The 21,223-nt window shown below is 49.8% G+C and overlaps 1 protein-coding gene across 1 annotated transcript in view; it reads left to right on the top strand.

The window, feature by feature from the left end:
- The window catches only part of DOCK5 (dedicator of cytokinesis 5), a 228,491-nt gene extending 209,496 nt beyond the window's left edge, over positions 1–18,995 (top strand). The window contains exons 42-52 of the mRNA XM_075556494.1: positions 798–879; positions 1,444–1,528; positions 2,576–2,662; positions 3,572–3,748; positions 7,930–8,013; positions 8,567–8,704; positions 10,151–10,317; positions 12,001–12,169; positions 12,879–13,017; positions 14,027–14,130; positions 14,875–18,995. Coding sequence (XP_075412609.1) covers positions 798–879; positions 1,444–1,528; positions 2,576–2,662; positions 3,572–3,748; positions 7,930–8,013; positions 8,567–8,704; positions 10,151–10,317; positions 12,001–12,169; positions 12,879–13,017; positions 14,027–14,130; positions 14,875–14,979 — 1,337 coding nt within the window. The 3' untranslated portion in view covers positions 14,980–18,995. The remainder of the gene's footprint in view (positions 1–797; positions 880–1,443; positions 1,529–2,575; positions 2,663–3,571; positions 3,749–7,929; positions 8,014–8,566; positions 8,705–10,150; positions 10,318–12,000; positions 12,170–12,878; positions 13,018–14,026; positions 14,131–14,874) is intronic.
- The last annotated feature ends 2,228 nt before the right edge of the window (positions 18,996–21,223 follow it).

Below are 21,223 nucleotides of genomic sequence, written 5' to 3'. Positions count from 1 at the left end.
GGGTCATAGAGGTCCAGCAAACAACTGTGGAGCCTTCTTTGTTTGGAAATGAAGAGAATTCTTCAAGACCTGCCTCTAGAGTCAAAGTCCTGGTCCTGGACCCCGTATTCTCTGCATAGTCATCTGATGTTACTCAAGCAGCGTCTTTTCTCTGCACTTCAGATTCTGTTTATAGAAAGAAAGGATATGTTTACTTTCTTTACATACAGAAAGGAACCCTGTCTTTCTGTATAGTGACTTATGCATTGGGCTGCTCCCCCAAGATCAACTGTTTGAACCCACCAGCTACTTCTGGGGAGAAAGATGAGATTTTCTACTCCTGTGAAAATGTACAGCCTCGGGAACCCCAAGGAGCAGCTCTGCCCTGTCCTATAGGGTAGTGGTGTATGTATGTGTGCATATAAATATATGTATGTATATACACATATATGTGTAGATACATTCCCCGGGGTGAGCTCCCAGACCTCAGAAAAGAAGCCTGGCAAGCTAGTCCCATATCATCAGCCATTGGAAGCCCTGCGCTGTGCAGTGCTCCGCTCGCACACACACCTAAGTCGTAAGAAGCGACTCCCTGACCGCCCAGGTGGGGTTCGTGTGTTTCTTTCGTGGGCGAAGGGGTGGCTTTCCTGTGGCAAGGTTGTCTGCCTGTGTGCTAGGAACAGCTGTGTAAGAGAGCACCATTTCCAGTGCAGTCCCAGGCAGTGCTTATGGCAAAGGGAACGCTAGGGCCCAGAGCCATTTCATCTGTGACGCTTCCCAACCAAACTGGCCCCACCCTTCCTTGACCAGATCCTCAGACATGCAGTGCTTCACTGTCAAGCCGGTGATGAGCCTGCCGCCCGGGTACAAAGACAAACCAGTGCCCGAGCAGATCCTAAAGTAAGTCACTGCTTTTGGAAACATCTGTCTCCCTCGCCCTCTTTTTCCCGGAGTGCACCATTCCCAAAGCCTCAATTCATTACAGCTTGCTGGACTTACTGGTTATCCCATTTTGAGGGACCCAAGAGCTTAGGGACACCAAGGGATTTGGGTGTTGTACATGGAGGGAAATCAGGGCTTTCCGTGCTGGGTGTCTGACCCTCCGACTCTTATTTCCCCTGGGAAGCACTGGATGAGCAGTGGCTGACCCCACAGTGGCCTATGAGGTCCCCAGGGGTGTAGTCGCTTCTCTCGAGGAACCAAGAAGTGAGCATTGTCCCATAGAACTGATACCATGCTGTACAGATGAGACCACCCATGTGTCATTGTACATCAGGAGCGATGGCTCACAGGAATGTTTAAAATGGGAACTGCAACCAGACTGCCTCACACCTTCTGGGTGAAGACTGAGTCAGTTTTAGGATCGCCTGAAGGCTGAAACTGGGCTCTGGAAGAGGCGATGGGAACTGGGAGAGTGCTTGCGCGCGACAGAAAACACCACGTGGTCACTTTGTTGTTTCTTAGCTACTACAGGGCCAACGAAGTGCAGCAGTTCACGTACTCCCGGCCGTTCCGGAGAGGAGAGAAGGATCCGGACAATGAGTTTGCTGTGAGTCCACCCCTTGTGCCCTCTGAACACTACCCGCCGACACACACCCACTGCATCCAGGCGCCTCCGAACCGGAGCCGCCCTGTCGGACAAACTGCTCCGAGCCCGGAAGGCTGTGTGTGTGGGAGCAGACAGCTTCTCTTTCTCTGCAGCCCAACACCTCGCCCACTGCGCCACCAGAGCGACAGCTTCAGCCTCTAGGGCAGCGGTTCTCAACCTGTGGGTCTCGACCCCTTTGGGGGTCAAACAACCCTTTCACAGGGATCACCCAAGACCATCGGAAAACACATCTTTCCGATGGTCTTAGGAACTGAGACACAGCTCTGTCTCCAGGCGGGTCCGCCCACACGCAGATACGCCCACATATGAGCACCCGGCGTGAAGACAGTTACCCATGCTACACCGTGCTGCAAGACAAGATTTCATTTATTTGTCATTAGAAATAAATTATTCACAGTATAGAATTACACATTGTTTTTGTGATTCATCACTATGCTTTTGTTACATTCAATTTGTAACAATGAAACTGCATCCTGCAGATCAGATATTTACATGATGAATCATAACAGTAGCAAAATGACAGTGATGAAGTCGCAACAAAAATAAATTTATGGTTGGGGGGGGTCACCACAACATGAGGAACTGTATGAAAGGGTCGGAGCATCAGGAAGGTTGAGGACCACTGCGCTAGGGCAAGGTGCAGGTGGCATCTAACCCGGCCAGCTTACACCTGCCGAGGAGGCTGGGTGGAGCTAGAGGCGCCGTGTGCACATTCCACAGGCAGCATGCTGTCTGCTGTCTCAGCAGAAACTCAGGCACGCCTCCTGGGCCTGCTGTTACTGCGACCTGCAGCAAGTTCCACCTCCCAGAACTGGGAGTTTCCCAGTTCTAGAGGGAGACAGTTTGAAAGAGCCCCGAATCCTTACATTGTACAGGAGCACTTAGACCAGTTATGAAGGAGGCTTTGGGGATAGTCTTTTATTTATCAAATTCTGGGAGGCTCGCTCTCTAGCCTGGGACCAACCTTTCCTCTTCTCCTCACCCCAGACTATGTGGATTGAAAGGACCACGTACACGACTGCATACACCTTTCCTGGGATCCTCAAGTGGTTCGAAGTCAAGCAGATTTCAACAGTGAGTCACTTGAAATTGGAACACAGAGAAAAAAAAAATCTCTGTCTCGCCAAATATAATAACAGCCTTTGTTCAGTCCCCGCCTCCAGTTCTCTCTCACTCGCCAGGCCAGCGTGGCCTGTCCACAGGGAAATGAAAGGCAGCCTTGTGTAATGGGACGTCTTTATAAAATTGATGTCCCAGTCAGTCCCAACCCGAAAGGGAAAGGTTACTCACAGGGAATGACTCCTTCAGGACCAGAAGAGCGTTGTCTCCACACAGACCCTGCCAGCGCCCCGAGACGCTTCTGGAATGCCTTTGAGTCTCCTGTCAATCACACGCTTCTCCCCTGGGGCCTTTCTCTCTGCTTCATGCTCAGCTCATTACGTCACCCGTCACCCTGCATCACCCCACGCGGCTCCCTCTCTATCATCCCCGTTCACCTCCTTACTCATTATTAAGGGTGCTCTCATTGTGCTCAACCCTCCTGCTTGTCACCCTGGGTCTGGCCCCTCATTCATTCCCTCTCTGGTCGATGCCCTTGAAAAGACCTCCTAGTTGGCTTCCCTGTCTTGCCCTCTGAAGTGTGCTTTCCCCATGGCCTTAATGTTTGTGTTCTATGGGGGAACCTCCGTGGTTCCCCAGTTCCTGGGGTGTCCTTAGTGCACACAGGCAGGACTTCTGACCATCCCCCCACTTCCTCTTCCACCCTAGCAGCGGGGTAAATAGATTATGTTGCCGCTAGGCAACACCGATGCACTTACATGGGGTGCGCCCCAATAAGCACATCCAAGACAAGCCAAGAGTCACTGTGCGTTCAGCTAGCAGAGAAGTTACACCTTTGCGGGGAAGACGTGAGCTTCGTGCCGACTTTGCTTTGGAGCTCAACAGGGTCTCCTTTCTTCTCCCTGCACTTTCCGTCTCTCTCAGGAGGAGATCAGCCCTCTGGAGAACGCCATCGAAACCATGGAGCTCACCAACGAGAGGATCAGCAACTGTGTGCAGCAGCACACCTGGGACCGGTCCCTCTCCGTGCACCCGCTCTCCATGCTGCTCAACGGCATCGTGGACCCCGCCGTCATGGGGGGCTACTCCAACTATGAGAAGGTACGCTGGGTTCCCATCCATGGCTCCCCTGGGATTTTGTGAATTCGTTCCATGCACCTTCTCTGAACATTTAAGCCAGCACTGGCTGCTCCCTGAGGGGCTGGCCATCCAACCCCAGGCAGGGGGTCTGTAGGAGTAAGACCAGGCGTCTGCTCCTCTGACGATAATGGGCAACTAGGAAACTCTCTGAGACCATTCTGCTCTGTCCCATGGGCTCGGAATTCACCCAGGTGGCACCTGACAACAGTTAACCTCATTATGGAGATGCAGGTTAAATTCATGAAAAGAGTATCCTCAACCTCACACCTGCCAGAGACAGTCGGGCCCCAGCCAGTGCTAGTTCAACCTGACAAGAATCGCCAGAAAAACAGTCAGCCCAGTATATACCACTAAGTGATCCACCTGCTACCCTTTCACTTCTAGAAGGGACACGATGAACGAGCAGGCCCTGAGCTCAAGATGCTCTGGAAATACCGCAGCAGGTCTTCAGAAGGTGGGGCCATACTCTATTTAGAATGACTTTCCAGTAACCCCCGCCGCACCCCCAGCTTTATGTGCTCTAGCTGGTCCCGACCGGACAGTTACATGAGTCCCACTAGGTGTCACGTCTGTTACTTCTGCAGGGAAAGAAAGCCGCGCAGGAGGGGCCCTCGCCGTAGTTTGAGTTGGGCACCGTTGAACACTCAGTCGTGCGTGCAGGATGTGTTAAGTGAAATTAACAGAGGCAAGGAACGCATTTGGAGAGGGAATCCCGGTTCAGCGGCCCAGTGAGCAGCGGGTGGAAGGAAAGAAGTTGGTTGGGAAAGGTGAGCCCTTTAGGGGCTGGTGCTTTGCTTTATTTGCATGCTGTGTCCTAAGATGAGCGTGGGCTATGGAATGTGTCTTTCCAACGACTCACTCCTGGTTCTCCATTGGCCATGTGCCCTGGTGCAAGGCACTTACACCACTGTGGGCTCCAGGTGGCACGTGTGTGAAGTGAAGAAGATACCTCACAGGATCCAGTTGAGGCTTAGGAGAGATGCTCTTAGGGGGAACATTATGCAGAGCTTATCTTGTAGTTGCGTCTTGATGCACATGGCTTCTCGCTCTCCCTCTGTCCATGGGGAGCAGAGCGGGTCACTGGACTGTTTTCCAGGAATCCGCTGCCGCAGCTCGGTGCTGGCTGCTCTCCTTCTCTCTGCTGCGTGCGGCTAATAGGAGAGACTGAGTACTGAAGGTCAGGTTCACGCAGGCTAGGTTTCATGATCTCCTGAAAGTTGAGTGTGCACCTGTTAGGTTTCAATGGCAATTTCTTCTGCCACAGAAGAAGTCAAAACAAGAAGAGGATTCAAGATAAAGTATTTTTATTTTGAATATGATAATGAGTTTTAATATTAAACCTTAATATCATAATGCATTTGATGAGTGGGGTTTTTGTTTATTTTTTGGTTTTCTGCTAAGCTGTCTGGTACCAATGCTGATGTACTTTCCCAAATATTTATTTGTCCAGAATGCCCCTAACTCAGATTCTTACATACCAAGACCTGGATAATATGTACTTTTCACATAAATCTTTCCAATGTAGCAGTCTTCATTTTAATGAAAAATAAAATAAGCAAAGGAAGACATGGAAGCAAATAGGTGAATACATTTCAGGACATTTACACTAAGTCACACTTTTAACTACCGTATATACTTGAATATAAGTCAACCCCAAATTTTCCAAATAAAATTTCGGTCAGCTTATATTTGAGCAAGTAGTTATATATTTGACTCAGTTTCAAGTTGAAGAAAAAGGACTTGTTTGGCTCCGTGATATGTACCTGAGACAAGTGACTATTTTTTCTAGTTTAGTTTTGTTGTTGAGAACGGACACAGCCTAGCATCACCAATGCAGACAGCTTCTACATGTAGAATTTAGTGATTAGTACACGTACAATTCAGTAACACAAACTCTCTGGCTCCTCAGGGTCCTGTCTAATCTTTGGAGCCCCTGTTGTCATGTTGATCCCATATAGACAATTCATAACAGTAGCAAAATGACAGTGATGAAGTAGCAACAAAAATAATTTTATGGTTGGGGGAGTCACCACAACATGAGGAGTAGTATGAAAGGGTCGCAGCATTAGGAAGATTGAGAACCACTGAGCTAAACTATTGTTTTGTTATAAGAAGACTTCAAGGAATAATTTTTGGTTTAAGGTGTGAATATTGTCTTTGAGCAACAGTTTTAAGGGTTCATCCTCTCTCCGTGGCTCCAGAATGTCTAGATTCCATGAGAATTGAAATTCTGTTCTGCAGTTTTCCCTCTTCTCCGTAATCAGCATTCTTCTATAGAGTCTTTACCGAAAATGTTCACTACTGGCAGCCATGTCTGGGTGGACTGTTTTCAATGAGCATTTTACATGTTATGTGAACACAGAAGCATATTGCTATAATTCTGTTTTGAGGCAGAATTGTACTGGAAATGGGAGTTTTAGGACACATTGCTCTCAACTGCTACCTTAGGAATTTAAGTATTGCATTTCTAACATTTCAAAATAGTTTTAGGAAAACTTTTAAGGACTTAAACTGCTTGCCTCTGGAAGATGATGGTTGTTGTGTGCTGTTACACGTTGATTCCCACCACAGCACTAGTAGATGGCAAGGCAAGTGACAAGCTCCATAGAGCTTCCTAGGCTAGCATCTCTCTGGAAGCAGGTTGCTAAGTGTTCTCTCTTGCTGCGTGGATGGTGGGTCCACACCACCTGTCTTGGTTAGCTGCTGAGTGCCTAACCATTTTGGCTCTGGCTATCGTGCACACACACACACTCAGCAAAACCAAACCCACTGCCATCAAGTCAATTCCAGCTCATCATGACCATTAGGACAGGGTAAAGTTGCTCCATCCGGTTTGGAAGGCTGTAGTTTTCACCGAAGCAGATGGTCACCTCTTTCTCCAGTGCAGTGAGTGGTTAGTGGGTTCAAAACAACCACCTTTGGGACAGTAGCCAAGTGCTTAACCACTGTGTCACCCAAGCTCCGTATCTGAACGATTAGGAAGGATAAAGAGTTAAGCAAGTACTGTTTCTTTGTTTGTTTTGAATTTGTCCCATGGTTCCCTCAAAAGTGAGATTGGCTAGAGTGTGCTATTTTCGGTATTTTCAGACTTCCTTTTTGCAGTAATCGGGCTATGTGTGTTTATGGTCCGTTTTTAACCAGGTGAAGCATTTGTTCATGCATTGTTTTCCACACAAAATGGGACATTCACTTTTATACGCAAGTCATACTGTGTCCCATATGAGACTGTTGGGTTCCACAATGTTGTAAAATGAGAAAATGGGGGTCGGGGTTGGTCTTGATAAGCACTTTCAGAAATGAAGCTGAGGGATCAGGAGAAAATTCAGCTCCTATTTTGGACTCTGGGAACTGTTTGCTGCAGGCTTTTGTTTTTGTTTTTTTTTCCCTAATGGCTTCTGTGCTTAAAATGGTAAGGCCTGTGTTGGGAGCTTGGGTTTAGATTGTCTTTCCCAGAGCCCCTACAACAGGGCCTTGGTAGGGCCAGGGGAGAGCGCTGGGTGTTTTCATCAGTCATCATCTGGGTAGCATGGTCCTGACAGGAGGGCAGCCTGCATTCTCACAGGTAGGTCTCATTTTTAACTTAAAGTAGCTTTGGAGGACAGATGTCAGCAAAAACTGTACAGCTATTCATGCTCACTTTGCGTAGGGGAGAAAGTAGTGCAAGGTCTGCCCAGTAGAGCGGGAGAAGATGAACGTCTTGTGCCCATTACTATTGTGTTTGGTCCCTTTCGCATATCTGTGCACTCAAGCCAACCAGTGACCTTTAGATACTGGCATTTTGTTCTTATTTCTCTGGGGGATTTAATGGTATTTATGCTAATGGATGCCATTCTTCCTGGTTTGAGGGTGGTTACTACTAATAAGTGGGCAAGTCGAGAGAGGGGCATTCTGGAGAATATGTTCTTGCTAGGCATTGCTTGATTTCACACACAAAAAACACAGAACAGCACATAATTGTGTTGACTTGTCCACACAGGGATCCGGGATATTCTCGGAAAGGAATGGATGCTAAGTTAGGCGTTCCTGGGGAAGAGGGAGAGCAGAAAGTTCGTCATCCTTCTCGGCTTCCCTCCTCCCTTTGAAGGGCAAATACACAGGGTTGGATGTGATCTCAGGAACCGCTGCATGTGTCTTGTTTTTAGGCTTTTTTTACGGAAAAGTACTTTCAGGAGCATCCTGAAGACCAAGAGAAGGTGGAGCTGCTGAAGCGACTGATAGCGTTACAGGTGCGTGGCAAGGCAGACAGACGTGTGGCTGCACAGGTTGCCCGAGCAGACTATGGGCAGCCACAGGCATGCCTGCCAGCACCCCTCTAGCATTTAATCTACAGGATGTCTGCTGGTTTTCTCTTTTTCTTAACCCTATAGAACCATGTCATTTTGGGGGGGCAGGGTAGCCTTTGTAAAGGCTTTCACCTAAACTGTACACTACCAAGGGGGGCTGCCTTAGAGCCCGGAGAAAAGTGGGTTTGCTGGTCTGATTCCAGCTGACACATGTTGGCCTCATGTTTACTTCACTGCGTCGTCAGTGATCCCTGTTAGAACACACAGCCAGCAAATTTTTTCTGAGGCTTAAACTGTCGGTCGTGGTCCCCGGCAATGCCCCATGACTTGGTTGGATTGGCCTTGCCCAGCCCAGACCTGGGAAGTAGCCTTCTGATGGGATCCCACTCTGTCTGCCAGGTTACCTGCCCTCCCACGCCCCCCACCCCCGGCCCCCAAGCCTGAATGGTCCCTTTCTCTCACCCGCATTGCCTGGCTTGTATGGGCTCCTCCCCAGATGCCTCTGCTGACGGAGGGGATCCGCATCCACGGCGAGAAGCTGACGGAGCAGCTCAAGCCCTTGCACGACCGGCTGACCTCGTGCTTCCGGGAACTCAAGGAGAAAGTGGAAAAGCTCTACGGCGTGGTCACCCTGGTAGGCAGGCGTTTTCCAAGCCGCCTTCATGCTTTCCTTTCGTCTGCCCGACCTCTCTCCCCACTGACCCACTTTTCACATGCCAAGCACGTCATAATGACATGCGCATGGCCTAGGGCTGGGCCACCAGTGGGAGAGGATGTTCTGCTGAAGGCGAGATGGATCCCTCACTGTCTGGGGTCGCAGTGCGCAGAGCACCTGGGGGGCTTGTGAAGACGCAGACGGTCCCATCCCCAGTGTTTCCAATTCGGGGAGGTGGGGGGTCCCCTTCTTGATGGGAGCTGTCAAACCCATTCTAACTCAGAGCGACCCCATAGGACCTCATAGGACAGCACCCTAGCGCTTTTTCGGTTTGTTTTTGTAAGTTGTAAGCTTTAGACGTTGTTTTCAGTCTTGCCATCTTCACGATTTGCTCCCTGGCGGGCCGCTAGTGAAGGGCTTGGTCCCAGGAGCAGTCAGTCCACACGTTCCAGGATGGCAGAGACTGTGCTTTGGACCTGACTGGCCCAATCCTGCACAGAACCAGTCCAGTATGAGCCAGTGAGGTTGGCGTGCTAGTGTGCCAGGGTCTCCCTCCTGAGCCCATTTCTCGTGAAAGCATATCGGCACATCTTTGCTTCCTAGGAGTCACCAATCTGAGCCTTATGTCTACCGTTCTGGAGAATAATACACATCTTCGTTAGTTTGTACTCTCATATCCGACAGGAAGTTATGCATTTTTCTCTAGGCTTAGATACAGGGTTGGTGTTCAGGTGACATTGAGGAGGCTTGGCCTCCAAGCAGCTCTTGGTACCACAGAATGAAACACGGCCTAGGCTCACACCAGCCTCACTTTGTTGTGGCCACAGTGTCCCTCCGTCTTGTCTCGAGGGCTTTCCTTGTGTCCAGTGCCCCTCTGCTTCCCCAAGCACGGTACCCAAGGACTGATCTCTCTGGGCAGCATGGCCGAAGTACATGAGATGACGTCTCGCCATCCTTGCTTCCAACTAGCGCCTTCTGCCAGCCTCTTTCAGGCAGATTGTCTTGATGGCGGACCACCAAGTCAGCCCCCAACTATGGGCAAGCCCCTGCAGCACGGTGGGGGACTGCGGGGCCCCATAGTGCTTTTCTTTGGCTGATTTTCCAAAGTGGATCCCTAGAGCTTTCTGCCTCCTCCCTCTCATTCCTTAAGCTCTACCAAAAGCCGCTCAGCAGCAGGGAAACCCACATGTCTGCCCTGCAGCTGGGTCGGGGCTGCCCTTGTGGGGTGCTGGTCCGGAGTCAAAGCCAGGTCTCTGAACAGGGAAGGCTTAACCAAAGTTGTGTCTCTCCTGAGAGGGGACAGCTGCTACTGCATAGGCACCAGCCAGTGAGATTGGCCGGTACCAAGCCTGCCGGGCACTGGCTAAGTAGTGCAGCTGGTTGCCGGGCTCCGGCCCAGCTCAGCAGGAAAGGTCTGTGTTGCAGCCCCCCAACTTGTCGGAGAGGAAGCAGAACCGCACTGGGTCTCTCGTGCTGCCCTACATCATGTCGTCCACCCTGCGGAGACTCTCCGTCACCTCCGTGACGTCCTCTGTGATCTCCACCTCTTCCAACTCATCTGATAACGCACCTTCTAGACCTGGATCTGACGGGTAAGGGTTTGGACCCAGGTCCCCCCCTTATTAATGCTTTCTTCCTCCGAAGAAAATTCATCCTGGCCTCTGGGCCATTCTCCGTGTCATCCTCATGACAATGTCGTGTAAGTAATGACAACAACAGTGATCAAAAATGCCTCTAACCCCTACGTGGGGGAAAGGCCAGCCCCCACGACTAATTATGGGTTTGATAGGTGCAATTGTATAGTTATATATATATATATATAAAGAGATTATAATAAAATTATAGAGAACAAAAAGAGATAGAAGAGAGATTGAAAATGATTTTTTAAAAAAGAAGAGAGATTGAAATAATGAAGCCAGACACATTTTATAGTAGCATGCTCACCTCACTTGGTGGTCCAAGTGGAGAGAAAGAGAGAGCCCAGAGAACAGGAGAGAGGGGGAGGGGAAGGAGGACAAGGGGGAAGGGAACATGGGAGAGGAATGGGGAGCAGAGAGGAGAGAGGAGGGGAGAGAGGAGATCTGGAGAGCAGGATACCAGGGGAGAGAGCCAGGGTGAGAGTGAGGCAAGGGAGAGAGAGTTTCTTTATTACTAAGGCTTATATATCTTTGGGGGGGACATGCAAGCCCCCTAATTGCTGGTAAAGACCTACGTCACAGGAAGGGGTTGCACTATAGGATATACAGCAATGAGAGGGGACAATCTAGGGATATACACTCAATAGGAAGAAGAGGGATTAAGGGTATACTTGTGACAAGATGGGAAGATCCCAGATTCAGGATGGCAGCCTAACTTTGGATGTCACTGAGCAGGTTTGACCTGTTCTCTGGCTCTCCATGGACACCATTCTCAGTAGGGTGTGAACCCCACCTACAGTGGACCAGACTGTAGTCTGATGGCTCAATGCCTTCAGGGAGAATATCGATAAGCATCTGACCTCCCACCATGTGTTGGCAAATAGCCTCTAATGTTTGGTATGTCTTTGGGGGAGGCAAAGCTAGGGAAAAGTCTCCTTATATCCCACACCCCTATGCCTACCATCCTTTCGAACACTGTTGTATTTCTCTCTTTAAAACATACTTTAAATTAATCTTTTACTTCCTTATTTTATGGGAGGTAGGGAAGATAGTATAAATGCATGGTATGAAATCCCAAAATACCAGAAGGTATCTTATGAGGACCCTCCCTTCAGCCCCTGACTCCCAGTCTCTAGTTCCAATCCCCAGAGGCAACGGATGTGAACATCATTCTTGGTCCCTTCCCAGCTGCATAAAGGCTCTTTCTGCTGACATAGTCAAACCCCAGACATTTTCACCAACTTTCTTGATACAAATAAAAACATACAATGCATTCATTACCTTGCTTTTTCCCCCTCCCACTGTAGCGTGCCTTGACAATCCCTCCAGTCAGACTGCAGAGCCTGCCATTGTCTGATTGCCCCGCAGCGTTCTGTCATGCCTACTGATGGGCATTTCCTCATTACCACGCATCTCCCCCAACTCACAATGACTGCAGGGTTTCCGAAGCTGCACATCTCTTTGGGAGCAGACAGTCTTGTCTTTCACCCGAGGAGCAGTGGGTGGGTTTAATTCATCTGCCCCATGACTCCCTGTACTACCCTCCAGGAACGGGCACGCCTGTTCTGCTCTCTCGCGATGTCTCTGCCTACCTGAGATGAGTGTGTGGTGATTTTTGTCCTCATGCTTGTCTGCTAGGTCTCTCCTGGAGCCACTCTTTGAGCGCAGGGCCTCGTCAGGTGGCAGAGTCGAAGATCTGCCCCCCAGAGAGGACAGCGAGAACCGGATCAGCAAGTTCAAGAGAAAAGATTGGAGCCTGAGCAAGTCCCAGGTCATTGCGGAGAAAGCACCAGACCACGATCTAATGGTAAAAGGGAAAAAAGAGAGAAAGCATGTGAGATCTGCCACTGCCTCCCTTGTCACTAGCTAGGCACGGGCCACCCCTTCACAGCAGGGGTTCATCAGGTGAAGCCCTGCTGGGGCTTGTCCTGAGGCAAGCCAGCAGCTCGTGGTGGGTGTCAGATCTCAGGATGGGAGAAAGCAGGGCCAGAGAATGTGAGGTTCTTTTTATTTTCAGAATATGAGTTTCTAGATCGGTATTGGGATAGGAGCTTGAGCCCACAGGGTGACGTGTGGGCTGGCGCTTGCAATTGTGGTTCTCACCATCGTGCTCCACGAACCAGTCCAAACATTGCCATTCCTCTTCTCTTACTTTGTAAGACAAAACCGAGCCAAAAAAGCTCCTCCTTTTCCAAGCTCCCTCAACTTGGTAAAGGTGGCACCTTGCCACCCTGGGAATCAGGGTGGCCTATTTCCCACTGAAATGACACAGTGCAGCAGCTGTGGTCAAAAGCAGGTCTGCAGCCAACCGGAGAGCACTCTGGGCTTCGGGGATTCCCAGTGCGCATCCTGCCCTTGGTGCCGAGTATCTTTGGCAATGGTGACAAGCTTAAAAGTGGCCCCTCGGATTATGCCCGTTTGCATGCTTCTGCTCGGAAGACAAGGTTGTTCAGAGCATCAGGACCTGCTGTGTTCCTCACAATGAGAATGTCCTGCGGTTTTTCCCCTGCAACTAGAGCCCATCCAGGAAAGCACAAAGACCAAAGAGTCTCCAGCTGGTGGACAGTCGGCTAACGCCGTTTCATGGCTCTTCGCCTCCTCAGTCAATGCCCTTGAGTCCGCCGCCACTCACTCCGAAAGCTACGAGGACCCTGAGTAAGTTTCCCAATGACCTTGCATTCTTTTTACCAGGGAACGGAGTAGGTCTGTGGACCTGGGCAGTGTTTAACCAGACCAGTCACGTGACTGGTATGCAGCTGGTTCAGGTCAGTGGTGGTCGATAAACCCACTTACACTGGAGGCTGGCAAGGAGCCCCTGGAACCTCCTTAGGTACCATGGAGGTGTGCTGTCTGATTGGCACAAGGAAACTCCATCTAGGAGGGTGCCTGCCGCCGTCATGACCATCAGTCTGTTTGGGCCCATAATTGTGGCGGTTGACCATTGTCCACCGTCCTGTTCTAGATGTGAATGTATAAAACTACAGAAGTAGGATTAGGACCAAATGGCAAGCAGGTACTTATGAACTAACTCTTGAAAAAGATAGTCTAGTATTTCATATTGGCATGATTTTAAAATAGGGACTAGAAATAGAGCTACTCCATATATTACATACAATCTGGCCTGAGGAGCTGTGGGTTAAAAACAAACACACAAACACACACTTGAGAAGAATTACATTGAAAGGGGCATAATGGAAGAGTAAGCCCAGCTGGGAGATAGTGGCCAGCCAAGAGTTCCTTGAGGAAGTAGAATATTTCACGCTGGATGATAGAACTACCAAAATGCAGTTTAATTCAATTGTTATCGAACCAATTGTTATCGAACCCTGGCAATGGGGGCTAAACCTTGGAACCAGCTCAGAGACCAGAGGAGCAGCCCACGTGCACCTGCGGCGTAGTAGTATGGCCCTTGGCCAAGGAAGAAGGCATTTTTACTACACCGCTCCTTGGGAAGCCGTGAGACCTCCTGGTGAATGAGAGGTGCCACATTTGTCATGTGAGGTGGCACGTGGTCAGCTTCTTCCTGCCCCACAGAAACCCCAGAAGCTGCCTCTAGCAGCTTGATGGGCCAGGTTGATATGGGGTTTAAAATGGCCAGCAGATTTTTCTGATTGCCCTTCATGATTTTCTTTCCTTGCTTTTATTTGCCTCGTGCTATTTCTAGGCTCCCCATCTTTGCAGACGGATGGGGTGATGCCGTCTACTCTCCCGCCTCCGCCTCCCCCAAAGAGCAAGCCATATGAGAACAGCCCGAAGCACTCTGCAGAGGTAGGGACCCCGGCCCACGGCTGTGACCAGAGAGCACCCCTCACGGCCACACAGCACAGGGTTTTCCAAGTTCTGTCGTGAGCAGATTTTCCCGTATATTGGGCCCTGTCATCGTCATCAGTTTTGAGCTCACTCCTGAAACTGCCAACAGTATAGAAGTTCTCATTGGTCAGAAAAGATACTCAGATTACATCTTTCCATCAGCCCAAAGGCAGAGCACCGTGCATACAGAGCACCGTGCATACAGGTGTCAGGTCTGAGAAGAGAGTGCTGGTTCACCTTTGAAGAGTTCTTTCTGAATGAGTGACAGCCACTCTAGCATTGTGTCTGATGGATTTCCTTCCTTCCTTCCTTCCTTCCTTCCTTCCTTCCTTCCTTCCTTCCTTCCTTCCTCCCTCCCTCCCTCCCTCCTTTCCTTCCTTCCTTCCTTGCTTCCTTCCACAGATACTCACTGTCTACCATTTGCCAGGTACCCAAATGCTCAGGCATTGTTGATGGTTGAATGTGCGAACGGGGGAGTGTTGTGGGATGGATGTGTGAGGGTGGGTGTGTATGTGTGTGCCTGTGTTTGTGTCTGATGAGCTCAAGGGGAACCAGGCAGAACAAACCATTCCTTTTCGCCCGGTGAAAGCTGTGTACAGTAACTCTGGTCAGTTAGAAAAGGAAGGTTGAAGGTGGGAAACATGGAAGAGGAGGCTAACGTGGGAAGATAAGACCTCTAACTGCATGTGTCTGCTTCCTCAGGTTGCTCCCCCACTGCCTGTCCGAAGAGAAGCCAAAGTCCCACCTCCACCACCTCCCAAAGTCCGGAAGTCTGGCATCCTTTCTGCTGAGCCTGGATCTCAATGAGGGTCTCTTCCTCTAGAACCAGGTGCCTTGGACAGCTGATGCCTGAGAATTGGCCTCCAGGGGACAGTGTGCGCCCTACTTTGGGCAGACTCCCGCTGACTACTCTGTTCTGATCTGGGGCGAGGCCGATCAGCTCAGCACGTGTGGGTTTCCACGTGGAAGGCTGGAGCTGTTTGAAGCCAGGCCACTTCACCTCCACGCACAGGTCCAGCACTGGGGGGGCTCTCTGTGCATTTCTCAAAGCAGGGTGGGCTCCCTTGCGATTATTAAACTGTGCCTCTGGGCAGAGCCACCAGGAGCTGCAAAAAGCCCGGCGAAGTTCTTCGGCCATGGTGAGGAGGCCACCCAATGCCATGCTCACTGCAGCCCTTGCTCGCTGTGCTTCTGCAAAGCTGTGTCGCGGCGTAGTTCCTTTCCTGTCCCAGCCAGTGTGCCGAAAGGACGAGCATCACGGACGGATGTGCTGGTAGCCCAAATAGTGCCATCGTTCTAAAACCAGCTGTGTCTCCTTTGAGGAAGAGATCACTGTGGTGAATGGAGATGGGGTGTGAATGGCTATCTTCATTGGGTACAAAGCATGGGCTCAAAGGTGGACCCAGAACTTTTGCAGCCCTTCCCCCCGCCCCCACACTTGTAACATGGGAAGCTCCCCTTGCCCCGGAGTCAATTACACTCCTGCCTATTGGCCGTGGCTGCAAAGTGGAGACCCCGCTGTGTTAAGGCCCCCTCTGAAACCCTCCCATCGGCACGTGGTTTCTCGCCCTGTTCTCTCCCTGAGCAGGGACGTAGAAGCCTGCGTGCACACACTTCTTGTCCAGGCCCCGTGTGGATGGTCAGTGGCTCTGATTATACCCTGGGCGAGTCTGTTTCTTCCTCTCCGTGGTTGAATGAATTCGATCACTTCTAGCGGCACTGATGTCCATGCTCCTTCAGAAGAAAGCAGCCTGGGGACCAACTGTTATATGCACATTCATAGACAGCCACACAGAGCGGCGGGCATTCTGAGCGGGAAAGACCGTAAAGGGCATATAGGCATTCATTGTATAGATACGGGAAACTGAGGCCGAGTGAAAATGATGCTGACTCTAGCCTCTTACTCATGGGCCAGCTTGCTAATTTAGCCCCTCCTACCCCCGGGACAGTGCACCACTCTAGAAGACATTCCTGGCAAGTTCTCCCCTGCCTGCCCTAGTCGGAACCATGTTTGAGATGCCACAGATTTTTCTGTAATGACCTAGAAGCTGATTGGCAAACTTTAAGCAAAAAAATATATATATATTTTTGACCATGGATTTCCTAAGTCAATATATGGAGAGGTTCACCAGGAATCTGCAGTCCTCAGCGTAGGGTGCAGAGAAAGATTTCCGAGGCAAAGGTGTCAGTCATGAGAGCTTGGTGATGCCTGCCTGCCTCTCTTGTTTGCCCGGCTCTCTTTCCCCACCACCCTTTTAAGATGAGACACGCGAGTTGATCACAAAGATCGGAGAACCAGAATCCTCCCAGGCTGCTCTAGTGTGACCCTGGAAATTTGCATTCCTCCCCTAGATGTGACACGGGAAGGGTTGCATCCCTCCCCCCAGCATGGACACCTGCAGCGTGGTGTCTTGGACCTCAACGAGTTTGGTTTCACACCCCAGCCCGGTCATGGGTGAACCTGACACATTCCCTCACGTCGTCACCTGCAATACGCCCGGGCTTTCATTTCTGCATCGCTCACCAGGGGGATCATAGCTGCCACACAGGCTGTTGGACTGGTATGGAGACACACAGACGCGCCTCCCTTTTCTCGGCCAGCCCTGAGTCAGAGCTGGGACTCCCTGAGAGCACGGTGGTTATTCTTGCTTTAGTTGGCGCTTGCCCCTGTACACACAGCCCCACTGCAGAAGAAGGCATCTTTGGGTGTCTTTATATAACTGAACAGAAAAGAAGTCAAGGGGAAACAGACGGTGTGTTGTTTATAGGCAACCTGGAGCAACTACTCTGCGAAGCTGCCTGTAAGAGTGACTTCACAGGGCTTTGCGTGCCTCGCCTTCCCCGCAGGTAGAGCGGTGCCACGGGGCCTGAAAAGGCCAAAGCTGGAACCTCTCCGAGCGAAGGGCAAGTGAGCCCGTGTCTGCTCTCAGGCAGACTGGGGGGCACCTCCGAGCTCAGGGGCGTTCTTTTGTGTTATGTGAGAGCATTGTTTCTGATCCCCTTTCCACACTCATGGAAACCAGAGTCTCTCCTGAACCCAAAGGATTCTGGGTTGTATGGAGGAATAAGCCCCAGAGGACTTTTAAGAGGCTAGCCTCTTTGGGAAACCATTGGGTAGGGAAGAGTCATATTTCACAAAAAATCATAATGTCTGCCCCACAGTCCAAGAGAAAGCAAAGAAATACTGCTTGTGGTTGATTGTGTTCAGTATCAGAGAAATGAATGCGAGGGAGAGAACGGAGAAGGAACCCAGTCTTTACTGCTCCTGGCTGAGAACTCTGGAATGCTCTGAGACCTGAAAGAAGGCCTAGAATTAGCACAGCCTGTGTGAATATTGGATATAGCTTTTATTTCCTCTTCTGTCCTGGTGACATAGCTTGATTTGAAAGTGTCAAGAATTCTTTCATTCAAGTACTGAATGCCAGACCCTCGGCTTGTGGCTGTTGGTGGGTTCAGTGCCAACAGCCTAGGTACCACTCTGGTTGGCTGTGAGTGTGTATGAAATGAAGCAGGAATCCTAAGTGAGGCTGGTGGGCTGTGGATTGGTTCCCCCCTCTTCTACCTGTTACCCCTAGAGTTGCTGTCTTTACCTCATGTAGAAAACTCAACTACTGACTGACTTGGCCATGCTGCACAGCCCTAAGAAAAAGCCAAGCGGGCTTGCCATAACAATTCTCCTTTGTTAACTCTTTCCAAGCGGGAGTCTTTCCTTTCCTGTTGCCCATGGGTCGGAGGGCGATCCCTTGTTTTAAAATAGAGATATAACTTACACATAATAAAGCGTAAAATCCTTGGGTGTACAGCTGGGTGGGTTTTCCCATATGTATATAGCTCTGTCGCCACCTCTCAGATGAAGACATACACTTTGTGCAGAAAGTTCCCTTGTGCCCACGGTGTCATTTTGTAAGAGACCCTTATGAAGTCCTTCAACTGTGTGCCGTTCTCTGAAGCTCTCGGGGGTTAAGCAGAATGGAATAATGGAACGAGCATGAAGATGGCCTTTTGGCAGGTTAGCCAGTCAGCCCTGGGCCTCTATTCCTCAAGTGTAAAATAATATTAATAGTCAATTTGAGGCTAGACGAGTTTTAGACTCCTCCCCGCCCTTGATTTCTGTTATTCCAAGTCAGTGAGAAGGAGGGCGAGGCAGTGGGAAGCTAAGTGTCTGCAGAAGGGCATTTAGAGCCACACACTAGCATCGTCCCACTTTTTTTCCCAGCCTGCTGTGCTGAACCTCCCAGCCTAGATCTTCACGGGGGTGTGGGCATGAAACCAGGAACGTACTGTCCACGACACACTGAAATATTGGCACCAACGACTGTATTTCTCAGCAACCGGTTTATAAGCAATGCCATTTTCATCAGAGTTTTCAGACAACTCCTCCAGCCTGGCCATCGCACCTAGACATTCAGTTCGTTGTAATAGTCCCGGCTTCCCCATCTTGTGGGAAGTCGCTCACTGTCCCTTCCCTGGAACTTTTCGCTCAGCTGTCTGTCCGGCTTTTCCAATTGAGTTAGGGACAGTCACTTGCTCTTTGGGTGGTTCGAGTGTACAGAAGGAACGTGTTTTTCATTCAGGTTGATCGTGTATGTAGAATCCAGCCAAAGCTGATGTCGGCTGAGCTTGCCCAGACTTCCCTGTTAGTTATACCTTTCTGTGCGGTTCATCCCAACTTCTGTCAAAAAACTCCTTTGCCATGATGTTGTAAATAGCTGGGTTTCAGACACAGGCAGTTTGGAAGATACACATTGAAGTGGAAGAATTTTTGTTCAGAGTTGCTGTTATTTATTTTTTAAATTAAAATGGAAATGTATTTTAAAAGTTGATTGCTCCCTTCGTTTCTTGTCATACATTTATGAAAAAATCCCTGACCTTCCCCAGTGGTCCTTAGGGATGCCTCCCAATGACCCCTGGATTTCTACCCTGAGCACTTAAACTTGGATGGTGAAGTCATCTTTGCCTTGAAGAACAAACACTGCCAGCCTGTGGTTCTCTCCTCCCACCAACATCCATCCTCTGGCATCTGACTTGCCTGGGGGAGCTGACGGCTCGATGATAGCAGTTCATTGTTGCACGTGAGACCTGTGCTCATTCACCACAGAGAACTGGGTGGGGGGGGCGGTGAGTGAGTGAAAGAGGCTACAGGAATGTTGTAATTTAAACGGAAAGGGCTTCTTCAGCGGGGCCCATGTTGGTATCACCTTGGGCGACAGCATACCCCAGGCCAGTTAAATCAGAATCGTGGGTGGGCCAGGGTAACACCATGCACTGGTACTTCCGGTGGCATTGCACTGGGAGCCCAGGTTGGGGCCCACTGCTACCCAGGAAATAGGATAACTAAGACATTACGGTATAACACCATAGAATGTTTGTGTGTGTGTGTGTTTGGGAACTAAAAATCTAAAGGCCCTAAATGAGGGATGGAGGGTGAATCCAGGAAGTCTTCTCAAAGAAATTCTCATGGGACAGCCTTCGCCAGCCTCAAAGAATGAGCAGGTATGGTGTGATGGGGTGGGGGTGGGGGACGGCCAATTTCCTGGCCTTTTCCTCACCAGGTAGTTCTTGTGTCTGCACGCTTTCTCCTAGTAAGCCCTGTGATTGTCACGTGTCCTTCCCAAAAGAAAATCTACCTTGATAGAGATTAACCCTTTGAGAGGAAGGGAGAACCAATCGCAATGATTGACACATAACCACCACCACCCCAGGAGGACAAACAACAGAAACTGTGGGGGAAGGGGAGATAGGAGTCAGTGGAAGATATGAAAATAATAATCATTTATCAAGGGGTCACGAGGCAGGAGGGAGGGGAAAAAGGTTGATACCAAGGGCTCAAATAGAAAGTAAATGTTTAGAATGATGAGGGCAGCATATGTACACGTATGTTCAATACGATTGATGCATGGATTGTTATAAGACTCTAAGAGCCCCCAATAAGATGATCAGTTAATAAAAAAAAGATGAACTATTTGAAATTCCAAAACATAGTTGCCACAACTTTCTAGGCTGACCTCTCCTGCCTTGAATATATCTGATCCAACAGATCATCGCAGCATCCATTCTTCGATGGGACCTTGCTCCCTGGATACTATTGGTAAATCCAAGACTCTTCCCCAGTTACAATTTGTTCCGTCAAATGGTCTCCCTCACCTCTGAGCTGGCTGATTTTGTCACACATTTTTGCTGTTGTCCATTTGTTGATAAGGGCACCCCAACAAAACTAAGACTAGTGTCCTCCTGAGAGAACTGCCTGCCGCCCTCTGCTGAGGAACACATTTGTAGCACATTTTGTTTGGAATTGTTAGTAGACACCAGGCAGTCGGTCCCAGCTCATAAGGCCCCAATGTGCGACAGACAGCAACACGGCCATCCAGGGTTCTTGGAGACCTGTGCCTGCAGGAACCGGAACCTTCCAAGCGGTACTTTTCAACTTACCATTTGTAAAAAGTGGTGTTCAAGATGGGTTTTATGAAATCCGCGTGGGTAATGTGTCAGGTCAGAGACTGGGGAGGGGGAGGTGGGGGCGAGCACCAGTTCGATTAGCGTAACTAAGGCTGGAGTGGGCAAGGAGGTTGGGATTGGTACTGGTTTAAGGATTAGGGTTATGCTTACGTTTGTTTTGTTTGTTTCAGCTTAAAAAAAAGAGTTTTAGGACTTGAAAACATTTGCAATCTAATCAAAAGACAAGTGCAAACAATTAGTCCAGTCGATCACATAAACCTGTCTCCACAAAGCCGAGCCCAGTAGAACGACCTAGCAGATTAGCTCGTGAGACCCCCTCTTGAAAAGGATTGTCAGCAGAAGATCCTGCACGGGGTGACAGCTCTGTGGGACAGAACTCAGAGTCATCACCCGTTAGAGGCTGGCAGGAGCCCGGGGTGAGGGGGGTGGCGGGAGGGGGGGGGAGTTTGGCTGCCAACAGAGCCCTGCCAAAGTCTTGGGAGGGAACTCCTTGGTGTGGAATGAGTCTTTTGAACTCCTGGAGCCCAGATTTCTTCCATTTCAAGTGACGGCTATCCATTTGCTTTCCAGGGTTATAAAGATGGATGTGAATATT

Source organism: Tenrec ecaudatus, chromosome 8 (genome assembly GCF_050624435.1).
Source record: "Tenrec ecaudatus isolate mTenEca1 chromosome 8, mTenEca1.hap1, whole genome shotgun sequence".
NCBI classification, from domain to species: Eukaryota; Metazoa; Chordata; class Mammalia; order Afrosoricida; family Tenrecidae; genus Tenrec; species Tenrec ecaudatus.
This window is presented reverse-complemented; position numbering and strand designations above follow the sequence as displayed.